Below are 20,419 nucleotides of genomic sequence, written 5' to 3'. Positions count from 1 at the left end.
CATGATATGCCTTTTAACCCTCTATATGCCACTGTGCCCCATGGTATGCCTTTTGACCCCCTATGTGCCACTCTGCCTCCAGAAATGCCTTATACCCCTATATCCCATTCTGGCATTTAGGGGGTTAAAATGCATATTATGGGGCAGAGTGGCATATAGGGAGGTATAAGGCATTTCAGGAGGCAGAGTGGCATTAAGGGAGTTAAAAGGCATTGTATAGAACACTCTGCCTCCAGAAATGCCTTATACCCCTATATGCCACTCTGGCATTTAGGGGGTTAAAAGGCATATTATGGGGCAGAGTGCCATATAGGGAGGTATAAGGCATTTCAGGAGGGAGAGTGCTCTATTAAATGCCCCCTTAACGCCACTCCAGAAATGCCCTATACCCCCATTTAACTAACACACACACACACACACCCTATACCCCCATTTAACTAACACACACACACCCACCCTATACCCCCATTACACACACACACACACTCTCTCTCCCCTCTCTCTCTCTCCCCTCTCTCTCTCTCCCCTCTCTCCCCCCCCTCTCAGCCCTCTCTTACCGGTGCTTCCAGCCGGGGCAGCGGGTTGACGTCGCCTTCCGCTGCAGCCGGAAGGAGTTGGCAGCGGGGGTTTGTATGCGTCCGTCGCATATACTTTCCCCGGCTGTCAGAGATCAGAGTTCCCCGCACCGGTGCGGGGAGCTCTGATCTCTGACAGTCAGGGAAGGTCTACGCGACGGACGCAGACAACCCCCGCTGCTAGCCACACCTCCTTCCGGCTGCAGCGGACGTTGTCTACGCGGATCGCGTAGACGTCAACCCGCTGCCCCGGCAACACAGCAGGAAGCACCGGTAAGTGTGTGTATGATGGGGGGGGGGCAGGAGGATCCAGGTCCCCTGCAGCGGTGCGGGGGATCTGGATCTTAGTCTCCTAATCAGACCTAAGATTAGAAGACGAGGAGTATTTTTCAGAGCATTTACTCTGAAAAAAACCTTGTCTTATAATCGAGCAAATACAGTATATATATATATATATATATATATATATATATATATATATGTATAAAATATATACATGTGTTATACATGTTCAGCTATATAGGGCTCTTCTCGTTGGCGAACAATGTTTTAGCCACAGCACAGGACTGAACCATCACGATTATTTCATGTTTTAATGGTATAAAGAACTCTTATTTCTTTGTCCCGTTAAAAGTGTTTGCATTTGAGCCGTTGCCGCAGCCATAATCCATCCATATAACGGTTGAGTTTATAGAAACCTTATAAACCCCAGAGCGGTGTCCACAGAACAGTATACTTGTTGTGGATTTCAATCCATTACACTTCTCCAGTCTCAGCAGCTGGGGATATGGAGGCAAACTAAAACCTATGAAATAAATGCGTCCCTGAACACACTAATATGTTCCAATTACAGAAGTTGTCAAGAAAGCAGACAAATTGTCGGGGGGAATACAATAACGTATTAGCAGTTTCCGGTTATGACAATAAAGTCAATGGAAGCTTTGAATTGTAACAATTCTTACGTTAGCATTTCAGTACAATTTGGAAAGTTTATTTCCTTTCCGTCTACTATAGATTCTAAGTAACTCGAGAATAATTCCTGTTCCCAAACAGTGGTTCGCAGGACATTTAATGCTGGTACTGGCTTGAACCAAATGTTTGCATGTAAAGAGCCGTAATAATGAAACGTTTGTGCGTGAAAAGCTGCATTCTGTGACATAATCGTGAAAGTTCTTTTTTTTAACAAACCGTCAGGCCCACCTTTGTTGGGAGGGCAGACGATGCTGTGCAGAGCTCTAGAACCGTCAGCATTAGGAATGGCTACTCACTAACAGACCACGCCGGTCAAATCCGCACCTCGCCCTGTTATACGTTGTGCAGAACATCCATGAAATGAATGGGTATCACTGTTACATGTCTGATAATTGGGCTTCATTCACTACATAGAGTTGCCAGTGGGAGAAGTTTCATCTCACTGGACTGGCTAAGCATTGTTGACCTGGCAAGAAGGGTTTAGCTGGCCCTGCATCATGCACAGTTCAATCATTGAGGGTATTTTCAAGAAACCTCCCTGATTTTAAAATGCATGGTACTGGTTCATGCAAGCTATCCATGTGGTAAACTCTCATTGGCACAGACCCTTCGTCATGTAAAGCCCAATGAGACAAAACTGCAACTCTCAAGTAAACTCTTATGCCAACCTCATCTTTAGTGCCTAAACCCCAGTCAATTGCAGCAACAATCATCAGATGTGAATAAACTTCCACTCCTTGTTTGGACACATCACCTTCTTATACATGTTAAAATGTCAGGGGAAATAATGTTATCTATTTTAAAGAGGAAGAAATGCCTGAAATTACGTTTTCCAGCAAACTCTTTTTGAAATGATTGTTCATTTCATAACAAACTAGAGAGTTCAAGGGAAGCATTTCATAAGCGGTGTGTTACTTTACCAAGGACACAGAAAACTTCTACAGGCATTACGTGCGTGCTGTGACAAGTGGCGGGAACTAAATAGGCAACTGATGATTCTTACCATTATAGCCCTGTAACAATTTTATAAGGATCAGTACATCTACTCTCTTATTCCCCCTGGGCTGAAAATAAAGATAAAACAGATGTACTTCTCGTGTGGATGAAACGGAGATTAAAAACATAAAGAAAAAAAGGCCTGTATGCGCTTTTGGTTTTCGATCACTGATAAAGCACATGTGATCCTCGTTTGGACAGGTAAGCAAACTACAGTGACTCTTATTTTATTAAAAACAAATGCAATGAAACAGAAAAAAAAGAATTGGATACCTAACGTCATTTCATGCTTTTATGTATGTTAAGTTGCAATGTCAAAAAAGAAGATATAAAGTTATTAACAACCCTGGTCCTTAACAGCTGCATTTTTGAAACCACATGTGTATTTTACGTAAGACACAGAAGAACCCACCTAGGGCTCAAAACAAAATCACGAACATCTGCGAAGCTCACGCTTTATCTCCATACATCAATTTTGTTTCTAGAAACATTTGTACCTTCTTAACGAGTTTGGTCAGCAAATAAGCAATATTTCAGGGTTTTAGCACAAGAATAACCTGCTTTCATTCAGGTACCAAGTATTACGCAATCGCTAAACCACTAAGGCCAATGGTTCCCCTTTAACATTGTTCCCCTTTAAGCTAGCAGACAGTCTAGGTCACCTGGCTAAAAAACCAACCAGCGTTCATATAAACAATTTACTTACTCTGCAATAATCCAATGAAGCAACGTATTCATAAGATCCAAGAGATAGTTCCGGCCTTTCATAGTAGTCGACTCTCCTGCCAATGTGGTCCAGATGTTGAAAGTAGAACGGAGGAACTAAACAAAACATAAACAGGAAGATAATTTATTTGAATAAACACAGATAAAATGCCATTGTTTCATATTTCACTGTTTTAGGGAAAGCGATAACGTTTCGCTTCGGCACTAAACTTTTAAAGTTACAATTTCAAGTCAGGTACAATCCAGAAACAGAATCAACACTAATTTACATACTGTCAATAGTAAGCTGTGTTTGGACAGCTAAAGAATGAAACCAGCAACAAAAAGAGAGTACAAAAAGATGTGCTCAGGCCTTTTCACAGAGCCCCAAGATGACTTTAGCTCAGTTAAAATGCAGTCCTTTTTGGACAAACAAAATTGACAATTATGAACAGGAACACACTAAGGGAAATCTAGCAGAACTGCGGAATCAAACGCATCTGCTCTCATTTGCAGGGTTTTTCTTAACGCTCAAGGAACTTGCCCACACCTGATTTGCTGCCGACTTTGCCGACGAGAAAGCAAACAAACAAACACAACTCATACAGGTCTTGTGCTGTCACCTGCAATATGGAGTTTTGGGTGGGTTGACATGGGTTTGTGTAACTTGGTCTAGATATAAAGTTGGTCTAGATATAAAGTTGTGTAAGGATCACTTATACTCTCTAAGATTTAAAAGAGGAACACTTTATCGTGAAAGTTCACCCTGACATTTCACCAAAGGGGTGGTATAATTTCTTTCTATGAAGGGCCTAGCCTGGCAAGCTTCTGCTTCTGACATCTTTCATGTAATGTACTGTTTAGCGAATAAACCCATAGATTTGGAATGACCTACTAGGCACTAAAAACCTATTGTCTTTCACAGCCTTTTTAAAATGGATTAGGAATAAAATAATATAGAAGTCGTAATCACAATTACATCAATTTTACTTTTGGCTGTATAATAAATAATTGTAAATATATATCAGTTGTTGTCAAATAAGGGGACATATAGTGTTAACCAACCCATTTTTACTGTTGGTTTGTGGCCATGTTTAATTCAATTTATTTTGCTATTGGTTCTGCCAGAAATACCGTGTGTGCTTATGAAAATAAGCACTGAAGGACTATTTACTTATCTTTAATTTAAAAAGGCCTCTTGTTTCTTGCCAAGAAAAAAAAGGAAATTCTCTACATTGGTGTCTCAAGGCTCATGTTTCAAAGTTGAAAAGATGACTGTTTTAGGGAAAGGACTGTACTACAAGAGTTCAGATGATGAGATCCAAGTTAATTCGAACATCTAGCAGGACTTGTTCCGACAAAAAGAAAACTTGGGATGCATCCAGAATCACAGAACGCTTGCTTGTGAGTCACAGAGTAATTCTTGGACAAATATGGCATGGTATCTTATGTGAAAATGAGCTTGTCACAGGAAGATTTATACACGATGAAGCCATGAAATCCATAGGCAAATGTTGCTTGTTAAAATAACGATTTTATCAGCAAATGTTTTTAAGAAGGGGTCAGTCAATGATTGTTATATGTTAAATAGCAAGGTAACTTTCCATATGCATATCAAGTTTATTGCTAAATAAAACAATACTTGTGATATACTAAATGGAACATACATTCACACATGTTTGTACAGGTATAGCCTTCTAGCTGTTGGTCGTATTCCTACAGGTGTATTCACTAAACTTTAAAGAAAACAGTTTGCAAGAGAACGGAATATTTCAGTTCCTGGACATCTCTATGCGCTAACCCCATTGAGCTTCTTCGGTAAGAAGGGCTGAGCTGGCCTTGCATTACACATGGTTAGTACCAGACTTCCAACTAACCTCCCCACCACCCAAGCTCTGTTTGAAGGAGAATCTCGCTGAGGTTGACCTTTCATATAGCTTAATATAGTCAGGAAGGTGAAATCCTAACTGTAGACTCTCTGCTTAGTGAATACATTTTACAACCCCCTAGCTGGCTACTGTGGCCTACATGGATGTGAAGCCTCTTCTCAACTGCCTAAGTTATTCAATAAACTTCTTGTACCAAGGTCTCATGAACTTAAAAAGGATCAAAACAATAATATACACTTAACAGAATCTTTTTACTGGAAATGAGCACTGCTGGGCAGAAGACGCAACAGAACTCATTTCCTGCAAGGCAATAGGCTATGGGTGCATAAGATGGCTACAATGTACAATTACGCACAATACACATTAGAGATTGAATACCTAAAACCACGTAAGTTACTAAGGTACTGGTCATCAGAAGCATAAGCAGTGTCATTAGGAGGTTCATGAAAAGTGTTTCCATGGTCAAGCAGCTGCATATAAGTGGAAGATCAATATGCACAATGTCAAGCGTAAAGAGTACAGGACTCTGGAGCAGTGGGAACACGCTCTCTGGAATGATGAATCACGCTTCACTATCTGTAAGTCTAGTGGACAAATCTGGTTTGGTGAATGTCAGGAGAACACTACCTACTAGAATGCACAGTACCTACTATGGTCTAGAGCTGTTTTTCAGGGTTTGGGTTGGGCCCTTTAGTTCCAGTGAAGGTAAAGTTAAAGCTACAGCATATTAAGACATTTTAGACAATTATACACTTCCAACTTTGTGGCACCAGTTTGGGGAAGGCTCTTTTCTGTTCCAGCATGACTGTGCCCTGAGCACAAAGGAAGGTCCATAAAAAATTGCATGATGACTTTGGTGTGGAAGAAGTTGAGTGTCCTGCACACAGCCCTGACCTTAACCCCACTGAACACCTTTGGATTATTTTAAATTATGCGAAAGGCCTTCTCATCTAACATCAGTACCTGACCTCGCAAATGCCCTTTTGGCAGAATGATGTGTGGAGGCTGTCATAGCCTCAAAGGGGGGGGGGGGCATGGTTTTGGAATGGGATGTTCAAGAAGCTCATATAGTCTCATGGTCAAGTGTCCACATACGTTTATTTAAATATAATTTATTTATATGTTATCCTAGCATGAAGAGAATAAAAGTGCCTTAAATCATATAATCCCTTACAGCTGGAGAGATGAAAAAGAAAGTAATCATTATATTTCCTGAATTATTATTTTTTGCGATCCTTATTTATACATAAAATATAAAAGTTCCCAATAAAATATTTTAAAAACAGATTTTAAAAATGCCCATTTTAAAAAGATCCTTTCGTATCACTCACAGAATTGTCAGGAGATTAAAGATGTCTCGCATGTCTGCCTGTGGGGGACTTACCCAACTATTTAAAAGGCAACATTTTTTTGTGTTTATACATTTACTTTTTATGTAAACCTATTCTACTTTCTTTCATCTGTTTTATTGCCTTCTGTCCAAGCAAATCAAGTGGCACTTCTTAAAGGGTTTAGTGCTCGCCTACAAAGTATTTTAAAGTACGTTGAGGCCCAAGTAGAAAAAAATAACATTATTTTCTGCTTCTTACTGACATTAAGATTGCAAAACCTAACATATTTCATACAAACTATTTTCAGTATACTCAATTTTAATTCAATGTTTTTTTTTAAAGCTACAACTACTGATGAGTGTTTAAATATCCTTTTAAAGTGAAATTGCATAATATATTTCAATTCATCTAGTTCCCTAATTCCTTATTAGATTAGAGGTATGAACTATATAATGCTTTAACAGCGTATGATAAAAAGTTAAACTTTTGTGCTGTGTAATACATTTTACTGGCAGCAGACATTGCTTAAACAGCATCTTCTAAACTAACACAAAACCCCATAAAACGTACTGTATGCTTTTCTTTCCATTGCACGCCTACTTCAATTTTGATAATATAAAAATCACCAAAAACTACATATATGTTTATCATGACAAACCAACAATGCTTACAGTTTATGATTTGGTAACCCTACGAGGTGAACTATAGTTCATACTCAAAATCCAACTCTGATCATTTCAAAGAAGACATACCATCATTGACACAGTTGCAGAATCCACACTGGTATCGTCTTCCACCTTCAATGAACTGCATGAATGGGCACATATAAGCTTTACAGCGGTTACATCGGATCGGGCCGGTCTCTCCATGGTTCACAAGGTAAAGCGGTGTCTAGAAAACGAATCAAAACTTGGATGTCATGAAGTCAACCACACGATACTTTAGTTTATTCTAGAATATTTAAGAACAAATTTAGAAATGAATATACATGTCAAATGCCGCTTCTCCAGAATGAAATTTATTTGTTATTCACAATTGCGTGGTTTTTTTTTTCAGAACAATGTTATGCTAATTTTCATTTCCATGGATCATTTCTTGCTGTAAATTGCACTAGCATTCTTTAACAACATCCACTGGAAGGATACAAGAAAACTGCACATCCTTCAAAAAATGCCTTGTATTGTCATATACATCTGAAAAGTAACATTTCTGAACAGATTCCTGTTATTTTCAGACATTATTTAGGATTATCTAGAGATTATCTGGCAAACTATCTAGGACATTGTCTCTTGTCCATTAAAGTGGTTTGGTTAAGGCTGGCAAAGCAGTTTAAAGGTCCCGAGGGAAGCTAGTTATTATTTACGTGCAAAGCTTCTATTGGAGTCTTGGGGTATACTGACATATATAAAACCATGGAACACTAAATGTTTTAGCCAATAGACATCAATTGGCAGGATGTAAAGTAACACATTATTCTCATCCAATTCCAAAAATAGAAAAAAAAGATAAGAAAAGATTAAGAAAAAAATATTAAAAATAATAAAGATAATAATTAAAAAAAGAAAAAAATGTTGAATCCCATTGCCCTTACACAACATCTACCCAGTATAACCCTCCTGCCCCCGTTCACAACCCCCAAACCTATTAAGCCATAAGCATAAAAATTCTACAAATAATGTACACCTTATAGTATAGTACCTTATAGTATGTTCCCTGTGCTGGGAAAAGTATGGAAAATATATATAAATTAGGACACCAGAATTGAAACTTGGAGGGGATTTTCCATCACTTTACCTAATTTTGTGAGGATTTTGTGAGGGAAAATATATAAAAAAAAATTAGGTTTTTTTTCTAATTTTCGCTAGTTTTTACTAAATTTCTCATCCTAAATTTTCAGCTAATCATCTAACTATGGTATCAAAAGAAACAATATATAGTTTACATGGGTACACTATTCACAGGAAAAGAGAATAATCGCTGAACCGACATAGCGCAAAAATTGCTCCGGGCTTTGAGGTACCAAAAACCCCTGGGACTGAAGGGGTTAATTAGGGTTTGGGTTTTTTTGCCTTCTTTTGGATCAAGGAAGGTTAGGTAGAAGGGTTGAATTTGATGGACTTAGGTATTTTTTCAACCTTATGTACTATGTACTATGTAACTGCAATAAATCATATTTTCACTAGATGTCAGTGCACAACCTAGCAAGGTGTGAAACGAGCAGGTTTTACCCACAACGATCTGATCCACTGCTGTTCCACTTTAGATACGGGAGCAGTTCCATGTTTTGGGGACTTTAAGCAAAAAAGCAACACGCAATTCAAATAATAATTATCCATAAACTAAGGGACACAAGATTATTAATCACTAGTATGCTGTAAATAAATATACACAAATATTGCATTATTAGCCCAACGTAAAATGATGTCTTTGGTTAAAGTTCATTATGAAGAATCATCACACCTGATAAAGGGACCTCTGACGCCCTGAGAGCTTGTGCAACATTACATTTTTTTCTGTGTTGACCCAATAAAAGGTATGAACTTCAACTAAAGACTCCATACATTTACATGGAATCTATGTCTCTTCTCTTAAAAAGAATGAAAGAAAGATCACATCTTTCCAAAAGAGTGAAATATCAAAATAAACCTACTGCTGAAACAAATGGGTTGGGAGAAAATACCAGTAGGGAAGACACTCTTGAGTCTTATCTTGTTTGCATGTTAGGACAACCTTAACGTTCTCAAATGCACATGCACACTAATCCTTTTCTAGTTTTTATCTTTCCTCTATAGAAGGAGCGTCTTGTCAGCACCCACAGCTCATCAGTTTGTAGCTGCAGGAAGATAAGATGAGGATGTGTTCTTTGTAAAGAGACTTGATCCTGTGACACCAGGGCTAACTTAAACATAGCATATTTTACTTTCAAGACCTGGTTTTGCAGATAGTTGCTAAGGAAATCACAGTTTGCTTAGCAGTTAAAGACAAATTACACTAACATGTAGCATTAGAAACAGCATTCCTTCCGTCCGAATCTTTCCAAGAAGTACTATTTTGTCTTGTTTGTAATTTTCACCTGGAATTGTTCATTCTCAAGTGGCACAAAAACAGGCACTGACAGGTTGTTACGATAGAATCTGCTAAGGTATGTTGACTTAACATACTAAGTGGACCTGCACCTTAAAATGCCTTCATGGCATTTTGCATAATTGTCATCAGCTTACCGTTAGGATTTATAAAACAGACCAAATATTGTCTGACATGGATCTCAAAGCTACGTTTTAAATAATATTTTAACCTTCTTAATAAAAATTCCCACGTTTCAGTAATAAATATAACGTTTCTTCAAGATGTCATAGGCTTTTCTTAATTCCAGCATGTTTTACCTTTCAGAAAATGCAGATTTACTGAAAAAAACTGTAACAAGCTTTATCTAGTTTTTTTTTAATCAATAAATGTGAAATACATACCAGTTTTCAAACTCCCTAAAATATTATTAATACAAAATTTAAATTTTTTTAAAAAAAAGGTAATATCTCCATGGAACTCTTAATCTAAAAAAAAGACAGAATTGCAGAAGCTGTAATAGATGAAAAATACATTTAGAGATATTACACAGTGAACATATGTGTCAAAAAGTATAAAAAGTGATTCTGGGGCAACCAATTGGATGATCCTTTCAGAATGGAGATTCCATTAGCTGCTATGTTGATAACAAGGGATGAACTGGCAATAGCAGGGCGGCCCCTGGCACTTTAAAGCCAGTGGCCGTGTGATGACAAGTGTGGCCGACTGCTGGATATGTGGGGCCCTACATTACATTTTTATGCTCACATAACCATATCGCATATTCAGCCCCTGGCTGCACCCGATCTGTCGTGCCGTTACCAACAGCCCACCGGGCATTTGCCCAGTGTGCCAGATGGTCAGTCCGGCCCTGGAGATAACACTACTTTTATGACTTTTCTCTAGAATCACTTTTTTATACATTACCCTTATATTGAACACCCCGATTTAAAGTCAATGTTAGGAAGTAATGCTCTACCAATGTTCCCTGTTTTATCCATTTTACTCTTAGACAATGCATTATACTCATAAAAAATTTTACAAACCTCTTGTTCTGCGTATACAACTTGAGAAGTATTTATCAGTTCAAAGTGTTACCATTAATTTTCATATAAAGAGTACATTGACCAATAGATGTCCTTGAGGTAAAAGTAATGACTATTCTGTAAAACACACACACATTCTGGGGAAATGCACAGACATTATCTGTATTCCGATCTCAGAATTACAGTTGGCCTCTTTATGGACATATGATACTAGCCAAAATAAGCTTTCTGTATCAGACTCGATTTGATTACAGAGAAAATAACCCGCTTCGTGGTGTAATGGTTGTCCATATCAGGTTTGGACAGAGGCCTGTTTCAGATTAAAATAAGAGAGGACTTTATAAACAAAAGCAAACCGGCCAAAGTAAAACGAAGGACACGGTGTGTTTGTGAATATGCTCTGTCCGTGCTATATTAATAACCAGGACATGATATTTACAAAGCAGTAAATCTTTCAGCGGGGATATCTCACATTCCGCATGTCATAAGAAATGGACATTGTGTTCATCTAGTTGGATTTCATTTGTTCTTGACCAGTCCAAAACAGGCGAATACGATTAAAAAAAAAAAAAAAGCTACATCCACATTGAAAGGGAGATATCTTTATTCCCAGATAATGAGGTTTAGCTATTAAAGGTTCATGAATAAAGGGACCAAGTGTGTCATTACCAGTAACTTATAACAGTGAAGGTCGAATGTTTTTTTTCCCCAGTGGATTAAGGGAACCGTCATATTTGATTATATACATTTATTTATATTTTACTTAATAAAGCTCTGGGCTCCATAAACTTTCCATAGAAAACCATAGTGCTGGGGTGTCCAACCTGAGGCCCTCCAGCTGCTGAAGGACTACATCTCCCATACTCCTCAGCCAGCCCCTGAGCTGAAAGAGCATTATGGGAGATGTAGTCCTGCATCAGCTGGAGGGCCGCAGGGTGGACACCCCTGCCATAGTGCTTGTACTAGAAAGCGTCTACTCTAAGCTTTGCCTTATCATACAGACTGGCTTATGATGACTCTTACTAGGAGGAACAGTTAGCTGCCTCACCCTGCCACAAGGTTAAAAGCGCTGGCAGTGAATGAACATGCATGCGCGGATACTTACACCTGATATGTCCTTAGTAAAAATGCTGTCAACGTGCAAAAAGAGAGGGGAGGTTGAAACAAAGATGGTTTCCTTTGATGATAACTGAGATGATTCCCTTTACGTATCACTGACAGCTCCAGTAAAAGTTAAAGTATATTAACATACTCATGGTTCTTACCATCATTGACTGGCTGCTTGGAAAGGGGAGCCATATGGCATTTCAGGATGTGTGCCAATAATTTTTTTTCTATGGTAGGATACACAATGCCCCTCCTCAAAAAAACATCATACAATCATATAAGGATAAATATTTAATTTGTAATTACTATTTTGTTCACTTAAACTTAAACCAGGGTTATTTCATACACTATGACTGGGATTTTGTTTGCAATTTTAACCATATCATTGTTCATAATTTCTCTCTTTTCTTGGTAAGTATACCTCCACAAATCATATACTGTTTGTATATACACTTTCATGTGTATAGTCCACCATTCAGTATGTGCCCTCTTCACTCTGTTGCAGCTGATCATACGATGATCAGGAAGCAGGGCTCTGTAGACCTGCATTCCTTGTTGCAGTTTGGGCTATCTGTTTGCAATCTTGGCAGCGTCTGTATAGGCCTTTCTGGGTCTCTACTACAGATACTAAGAGTTTTTAGTAATAGGTGTACTAGTGCTTGCCCTGTGTGTTGTTATACAGAGGCTGCCTGTTCAGAGCAAGCTATTCTGCTCCTGCTAACAAAGGAGACTCCAGGCTGCCTTTATCCAGCCTGATCTCCCAGGCACTGGGAATATTTGCTTCTGATGCTCCAACCTCAGGATGTACCATTTTTTAACAGCATTTGAAAATGGCCTTATGCACAAAGTGCTTAGTTGCATACTTACGTCACACACAAAAGTCAGTTGTGAAGTGTAGCATGAGAAAATTTTAGTACAGGCTGACATTATATAGTTGGGCAAAATCAATTACAGAGGACTGCAATGTCAAGTGTCCAGCCATTATGTATTAAATCTATTCACAGGTACAGAAATATACAAACACACCGTGGTGTGAATCAAAAATGTCCAAGCTGCTTTTTTATTTCCCTCCTGACCATTGCTTTCATCATTTTAGAGCACCTTACTAGGTATTCCTAATTTACACAGATGCCAGGGTTAAAGCCTATAATGTGATTTTTATAGGCCAGTTGAGAGCAGTTATCATCCTAGTAACACGCATTGCAAGGGATGTCTGGTGATTCTTAAGTGTTCCAGGTTTACGTTCTGTTGCTATAACAGAGACTCAATAAGACAATTCGGATAAACATGCATGTCCAGCTCCGGCCTACAGAAACTAAAATCACTGCCTTATTTGACATCTTGAAAGAACTGTACGAAGCTTGTGTTATAGCTGGGTTATAAATGAATAGCATGTACACCGCCTAAGAGTAAGCTCTAATTTAGGCGCAGTTTGTTCACGCTTGGCATACACTGTATACTCTTACCATTAAATCTCTACTTTGGATACAAAGTCGCGGGGTGCTATTATTCTGCGCTTGTTCTCGTATGGATTTGTCTTGGAGAGTTAGATCGTATGCTGGAGTGGGCCATGGGTGACTAAGCTGGGGCAGTGTGAGTGGCGGTATTTTCTCACTTTTACATGAATAGCATGTGTACAGTATTTATAAGGACAAAACTGTATGAATTATGTGCAAATTGCTAAATCTGAAACAGAATTAATTTTGTATGACATTTCTGCACATGGCAATGAATATAACACTCTACGTTACATTTGCCAGGGTTTCCTTTAATGCACACAAGCCAGTGGAAAATTATCAGCGGTGTGCAGGGTCAAGATTTATGGGCATTGATGCCAGACAGGACATAACAAATAGTATATAACAAAACAATTTGACTTACGGAAACAACAGATCATCTGCTGCTACTGACCACTTTGTGCCCACTTTGTTTTTTTGGGCGCAGTAACATATTCTGATTAGGCCCAAGACAGGGTACATGTGGATACAGCCAGCCATCAACTTGCTGGAGGACCTCAGCAGAGTATGAAAGCTAGGCACACCAAATCAGTGTATTCCCTCTTACCCTTCGATGGTATTGAATTTTTGAGATTAATCTATAAACAAGTAAGTTCTGGTGTAGTGTTTGAAAATTGGTCTGTTCGCTATAACAACCAACAGTTTGCACTAATAAAACTGGAATATTCCACTAGTTGCCGAGGTGATAAGACCGATTGCAAAATAATAAATGTTTGTGCATATCTCTTAAGCCACTTATGCATCCATTAATTCCGTCCCAAATCACAAATACAAGGGGCTGGTTTTGCCATACAAGGGTCAAGTAAATATGCAGATTTTTTTCTGTACTTTTTGTATCAAAGCTCCTCTCTAAATCATCCATGGATCCCTTTACAAAAGAACAGTTAGTGTTAGAATATTTGTCTTTTGCCCGTACAGATCAAATGAAGTTTCACATTATTTCATGGTGAGATCACAAAGTTTCAGCATCCATCAAGAATTTGTGCTTAGCTGGGGGCTTGTCTCTTACCTCATTTTGGGGAACCACAGCTAAAGGCTTGATGACGGCTGCCAGTGGAATCTGAGCCTGCTTGGCCATATCAGAGGACGTAGGAAAGCAATATGTTGTGCATCTAATATAACGTGGGCTGGCATTACCTGTGAAATTCAAAGAATTTAATTAGGAACAGCGTGAATAATATGTTTTTAGCTTCCCCTCCTCTGAATAATACTTGGAGAATTTAAAGGACCAACCAATCACACTGTAATGTATTGCATTTCCCACAAGCACTAGAAATTACCTTGATCTTGTATTGTACAGTCGGTGGTGACAAGAGGTGGTACTTGTCCTCTGACATTCGTAGTGTACACCTGGCCGGCTCTGCTGACTTTATCGCCGTCAATCACTTGTATCTGTTGAATAGTTAGGTAAGGCAACTCGATCACGCTAAAGACAATTAACATTTAGAGCAAGTATCATTCCAGGAACCCATTCAAATGAATCTACTACTACTGGAAGGTGAAACAAGTCTCAGTTTCCACTGCCATGTAACATTATTCTCTGCTCTGAAATATAGATGCCTGCTGGAGGAATTTAAAGGGAAAGCAAACCAAAAAGAAACTCTAGAAAACTGAAGTTACAAAACAGTATACAATAAAATACAAACAAAAATGTTCACTTTCATCTTTGATTATAGTGCTGAATGAGATATATCCAATAATTCCAGACTTTAAAGGGCAGCTGAATATTTCAGGTCTCTGGTTTCACTATGTTTTGTAGCGCCCATGACCTTCCCCAAGAAGGATTGAACTGGCTCTGTATAATACATCTTCCTACCATAACTATACATTAACTCATTTGTACTTGGATACTCGTTGGATGCTACTTTAAGTAATGTGTTATTTTATGATTCCTAATGTTTGTAATGTATTCCTCTAAGCATTTAATTTATTAATCAGAAGCAATCTGCTCACATGCAGGAGCACTGACAGAAAGATCAAGACAAAGGGAGAGGTGAAATGAGACTCCTGCAAATTCAAAACTATTGATTATTTTGTTATCTGAAAATGCAGACAAGGACTTCAAAACAATTGGTTCCAGGGAAAAATGTACATAATAATAATAATAATAATAATAATAATAATAATAATAACAATGATTATTATTATGATTATTATTATTATTATCATCATTTTGATGGTTTTTTTTGTCTTATTAAAAATTCCATAAGTTGAAAAAACACAGCACAACTAATTATGATTAAGTCATTTTGGAAACCAATTAAAAAACATTAATTATTACACGAGAAACAGACAGACGACCAACATTTATTCTGCTTAAACTCACGGGGCTAGGGATGGAGTCTGGATCCAGCTTCTTTTGAGGTGGCCCAGACATTTGCTGCTGGCTACCAGGAAATGCACCAGGGTATGACATTGGTGGGCCTGGTAACTGCGCACCATAGTTGCCTGCTGTAATAGAGGAATATTTCAATCTACCATTCACATTTTTATCATCACACTAAAAGTTACAGCTCTTCATGAAATATTGTGGGCCACCAAGTGGACATTCAGAAATACGATCAAATTTTTTTCTTTGATGGTATGATAGGGATTTTTTTCGTATATAATATATGTATGTATATATATATATATATAGTTTGGGGTAGCCGTATTAGTCCAGTGTATACGAAAACAGAAAGTTGCAGAATCTTGTAATACCTTTTTTATTGGACTAACAGTATTAAAATAATAGACGAGCTTTCGGGAGTCCTTCCTTTATCAAGTCAAAAGCATTTCTGACCAAGCAAGTGAAAAACACAGTTTAAAACTGACCAGTACATGTTCTGATACAGGGTTAAAACAGGGGTTAAAACAACACGGTAGAGAATTTGCAGACAAAAAACTAAGAGGGTCGTAAATAGTAAATAGTGGCATATACTACACAGATAAGGCAAGGGGGGGCAGGGGTGAGCATGTAGGAGAGAGAGAGAAAAAAAAAAAAGGCACAGGTTATAGGAAGTTTTGATAGTGTGCTAAGAAGCTCAAATCCACATTAAGTCCTCTGTTTTTACAATCATAAAAATGTATCATTTTGGCTTCAAATGTCTTTCTTTCTTGGGTGTTTTTGAAATGACCTCTCAGTGCTTTGATTTTAAGGTCATGTATGGAGTGACCGGTTTGGGTGAAGTGGTGCCCAACTGGAGTGCTTTTGACTTGATAAAGGGAGGACTCCCGAAAGCTCGTCTATTATTTTAATACTGTTAGTCCAATAAAAAAGGTATTACAAGATTCTGCAACTTTCTGTTTTTATATATATATATATATATATATATATATATATATATATATGTATATATTACTATACTATAGTACTATACTATAGGCATTTCACAGACAAAAGCATGCAAATGTATTTCAAAGTAAACAGTGTAATTGTATTGCATGTTTCTTACATTTTTTTTGAACATGTCGATTACTTCTGTATCAGAATTTCTCCAAACACCCAAACTGAGAGTTCTTAATACTCGTTTGTATAACAATTGTTACTTTCCATAATTCAATAGTTATAAGACAGCTACAAAACTATTTATTTCCTTGCATCCAGATTATTTCTAAAGGCCAATAAAACAATCACTAAAAAGAGAAATGATTCCTTACAGTTTTGTAGGGAATATCCAAGGTTTGGAGGTTGGCCTGGAATTTGTGACTGAAAATTGTGATGACCAGCGATACCATCCTGCATGCTTGTTGGAGGCAAGCGGGGTTCAGAAGGTAACCCGTTGATGTTGTTAGTTGGTCCTGGAGGAACATGTGGGCCAGGAGCAAGTGGGCCAGGAGCCGGCAGATGAGATTGACTGGTGTAAGGTCCTTGCATTCCTGGCCCTAAAGGCATCTGAGAACTACCGGATCCAGGATGCCCTACGAGAAACATGCAGGGTTGAGAATTTGTGTTGCATGCTGTTTGGGGAAATACAAATTGAAATACTGCAACGTTAAACCAAAATGTAGTAAAATAAATGTATATACCATAGCCCCCTATTTGCATATTGTTGAGCTGGTTGGTCATCTGATGAACAGGGGGAGGAGGACCATTGTTTGTGAGGGGTGAAGAATGGCCATAAGGTGGATATGAAGGAGATGCATTACTTGTGGGTGTAGCTCCTGGTGGAGGCCCTGGCAATCTAAAACAAACGGATGAACCGTAATTATATTCAATCACACAGCATCACTATATAAAGTATCTAAGCTATGAGGTAGGAATCCAGTACCTTTGCATGAAGTTTCCTGAGAAATTCGGTCCATTGTGTAAATTATTTTGAGTTGGAGGTGGAGCGTTCAGAGGGCCAGGAGTTCCATATGGCGCAGCAGATTTCAATGCAGCTAGAAATAAAATATCTATGTTAATCTCTTATTTGACTCAAGTATGTCTAAAAAAATTTGTGTGTATATATATATTTGATATATCAGGGCTTGACAAATTTGTTGTGAATCTAGGCGCCAGGTAAAAAAGTTAGGAGCCAGGATTTTTTTAAACTAACAGTTGGTCAGGAGGGATCCGATCATCATCAGCCCAGTTACTAAACTCACAGCGTTTGACCTGGAAGCACCCTGGACTTTCAGGTCAGTGCTGTTTGTTTTTTTTTTTAACTCTTTCGATGCTGATGTTCCATTGGAGCACAGCATTGACAGATATTTAGTCCCCACAAGCTTGTGGGGACAAATGTTAACCCCTGCAATGCCACGAATGTGTCATACACAATTGTGGCATTGAAGGGGTTAACGCTGCACTGTCGCTCTCATGGAGTGATCAGGCAGCAGGGGGCTGTTGGGGCTGGTCTCCACACTCATGGCGAGACCAAAGAACCCTCTCACCCTGTCCCTGAAGCTGCCTCTGGCAGCTGGGAAGCAATTGCTGGTCTATAGACCAACCACTGCAGGGGGGAGTCTATGATGACTGCTGTAGGCTTCTATGCCTACAGGAATCATCAAAGGGCTTGTGGGGGCTCGTTTTTTTGCTGTTGCTGGTCTGCCTGGGCTTCCAGGCAGACCACCGGCAGCAGAGCCCCTTACAAAACGGGAGTTAACCCCTAAAACACCGCGATCGTGGCATTGAAGGGGTTAACGCTGCACTGTCGCTCTCAGGGAGCGATCAGGCAGCAGGGGGGTGTTGGGGCTGGTCTCCACACTCATGTGGAGACCGAAGAACCCTCTCCCCTGTCCCTGAAGCTGCCTCTGGCAGCTGGCACTCAATTGCTGGTCTATGGACCAGCCATTGCAGAGGGAGTCTCTTTGATGACTGCTGTAGGCTTCCATACCTACAGGAGTCATCAAAGGGCTTGTGGGGGCTCGTTTTTGCTGTTGCTGGTCTGCCTGGGCTTCCAGGCAGACCACCAGCAGCAAAGCCCCCAAAACGGGAATTAACCCCTAAATGCCGCGATCGCGGCATTGAAGGGGTTAACGCTGCGCTGTCGCTCCCATGGAGCGATCAGGCAGCTGGGGGGTGTTGGGTGAGGTCCCCAGACTTGTGTGGGGACCCAATCAACACACAAACCCCTTCCCTGAGGCTGCCTGTGGCAGCTGAAAACACGATTGCTGCTTTTCCAGCAACCGCGTTTTCAGCCTACAGGATCACTCCGTGGGAGTGATCTCAGGCTCGGGGGCGGGCTCGGAGTGGCTGTGCTGTCTGCCCAGACTTCTGGGCAGACAGGAAAAGCGCCCCCATGTGGTGACTCAGCCTCTTACATCCACAATTTTTTCTGGATGTAAGAGGCTGACAAAACCTAGGCGCCAGGACAAAATTCTGTGTCGCCATGGCGACCTGGCGCCTGGGATTTGTCGAGCCCTGTGATATATATATATCAGTATATATATTTGATGGTGAAAAACAGTGGACTGGTAATTACCAGATTTCAGCCCAGAAAATTCAACAAAGTAAGCAAAATAAATGTCCTAGCTAGGGATAAAAAATTTAGATTTCCAAAATGAGAGCATAATATGTGGTTTGCCGTCGCATTTCCACAAATAGGTTTTCACTTTTTATGTCAAAATACCATTATGTGTACTTGATCATGCTGTAATAATTGGCCATTTCAACTGCATAGAACTTTACTGTGTCAAATTTACAGAGACCAATCTTTACCTGTTCAGAACTTTACTTTATTACCTCAATTTGCTCAATTATAAGACGACCCTGGTTATAAGATGACCCCCCAAAATCTGAATATTAATTTAGGAAAAAAAGAAAGAGCCTGAATATAGGACGACCCTATAGGGAAAAAGTTTGACTAGTAAATATTAATTTGTGTAAACTATTTTTTCATATTTAATAAAAGCTATGATTGAGAAAAATATTTTGTTTTTATTTATTTTTATTTGCCAACCTGCCCCCAGGCTTGCCACTCTGCCCCCAGGCTTGCCACTCTGCCCCCAGAAATGCCTTATACCCTCCTATTTGCCACTCTGCCCCATGATATGCCTTATATCCTCCTGTATGCCACTCTGCCCCATGATATGCCTTATACCCCTATATGCCACTCTGGCATGTAGGGGTTAAAAGGAATTTCATGGGGTAGAGTAGCATATAGGGGGTAAAACACATTTCTGGAGGCATTTATATATATGATTACTAAGAGCAATCACACTCTTATCAGGAGTTTTTTTCCGGCATTTTGCCGATAATGCCCTGGTTAAAGGTCTGATTAGAAGATAACCTCTATTATAAGACGAGGGGTATTTTTCAGAGAACTTGCTTCTCTTATAATCGAGCAAATACGGTACTTCCAGTAAATAATATAGCAAACAATATTTGGTTCTTCACAATCCATTTTCAGTACTGACGTCATGAGTGATTTTTCCAAGAAACGTAACAAACTTGTTAAACGGAAAGACAGAGCAGTTCATATTTTTATATACCTACTTGGTTGGGATGGAGGAGAAGTAGGACTTGCGCCACCATAGTGCCCATAGGTAGGAGACATGACAGGTGTTCCAAACCCTGGAGGATAACCTCCTAGCCCTGGTTGTGGCTGAGAATATGGAGGAGGTGCAACATACCCTTGTTGACTCATTTTGATTATACTTTCATTAGCAGCAGAGTTCTTTCAAAGGATCTGCAACAAACATACAGACACACACATTTTTATTCTTTGAAAAACCTACATAAATAACATCTGTGACTATTCTGCCCTTGATGTATATAAAGGTGTACGGCTCTTAATCCCCACCGTCAGAGGAACA

At 39.2% G+C, this 20,419-nt stretch overlaps 1 protein-coding gene across 3 annotated transcripts in view; it reads right to left on the bottom strand.

Moving 5' to 3' along the window:
* SEC24D (SEC24 homolog D, COPII coat complex component) overlaps positions 1 to 20,419 on the bottom strand; it is a 40,116-nt gene that overhangs the window by 15,500 nt on the left and 4,197 nt on the right. For 2 of the 3 annotated variants that reach the window (XM_053461425.1, XM_053461426.1), the window contains exons 2-10: positions 20,100 to 20,292; positions 17,452 to 17,563; positions 17,210 to 17,364; positions 16,841 to 17,101; positions 15,528 to 15,652; positions 14,482 to 14,593; positions 14,211 to 14,338; positions 7,221 to 7,359; positions 3,250 to 3,365 (exon numbers count right to left, since the gene is read on the bottom strand). In XM_053461425.1, coding sequence (XP_053317400.1) covers positions 3,250 to 3,365; positions 7,221 to 7,359; positions 14,211 to 14,338; positions 14,482 to 14,593; positions 15,528 to 15,652; positions 16,841 to 17,101; positions 17,210 to 17,364; positions 17,452 to 17,563; positions 20,100 to 20,250 — 1,299 coding nt within the window. In that variant the 5' untranslated portion in view covers positions 20,251 to 20,292. The remainder of the gene's footprint in view (positions 1 to 3,249; positions 3,366 to 7,220; positions 7,360 to 14,210; positions 14,339 to 14,481; positions 14,594 to 15,527; positions 15,653 to 16,840; positions 17,102 to 17,209; positions 17,365 to 17,451; positions 17,564 to 20,099; positions 20,293 to 20,419) is intronic. The other variant, XM_053461427.1, reaches the window with a different exon arrangement.

The sequence above is a fragment of the Spea bombifrons genome, chromosome 1 (genome assembly GCF_027358695.1).
Source record: "Spea bombifrons isolate aSpeBom1 chromosome 1, aSpeBom1.2.pri, whole genome shotgun sequence".
NCBI lineage: Eukaryota > Metazoa > Chordata > Amphibia > Anura > Pelobatidae > Spea > Spea bombifrons.
The sequence above is the reverse complement of the archived record's forward strand: the minus strand, read 5'-3'. Positions and strand labels throughout refer to the sequence as shown.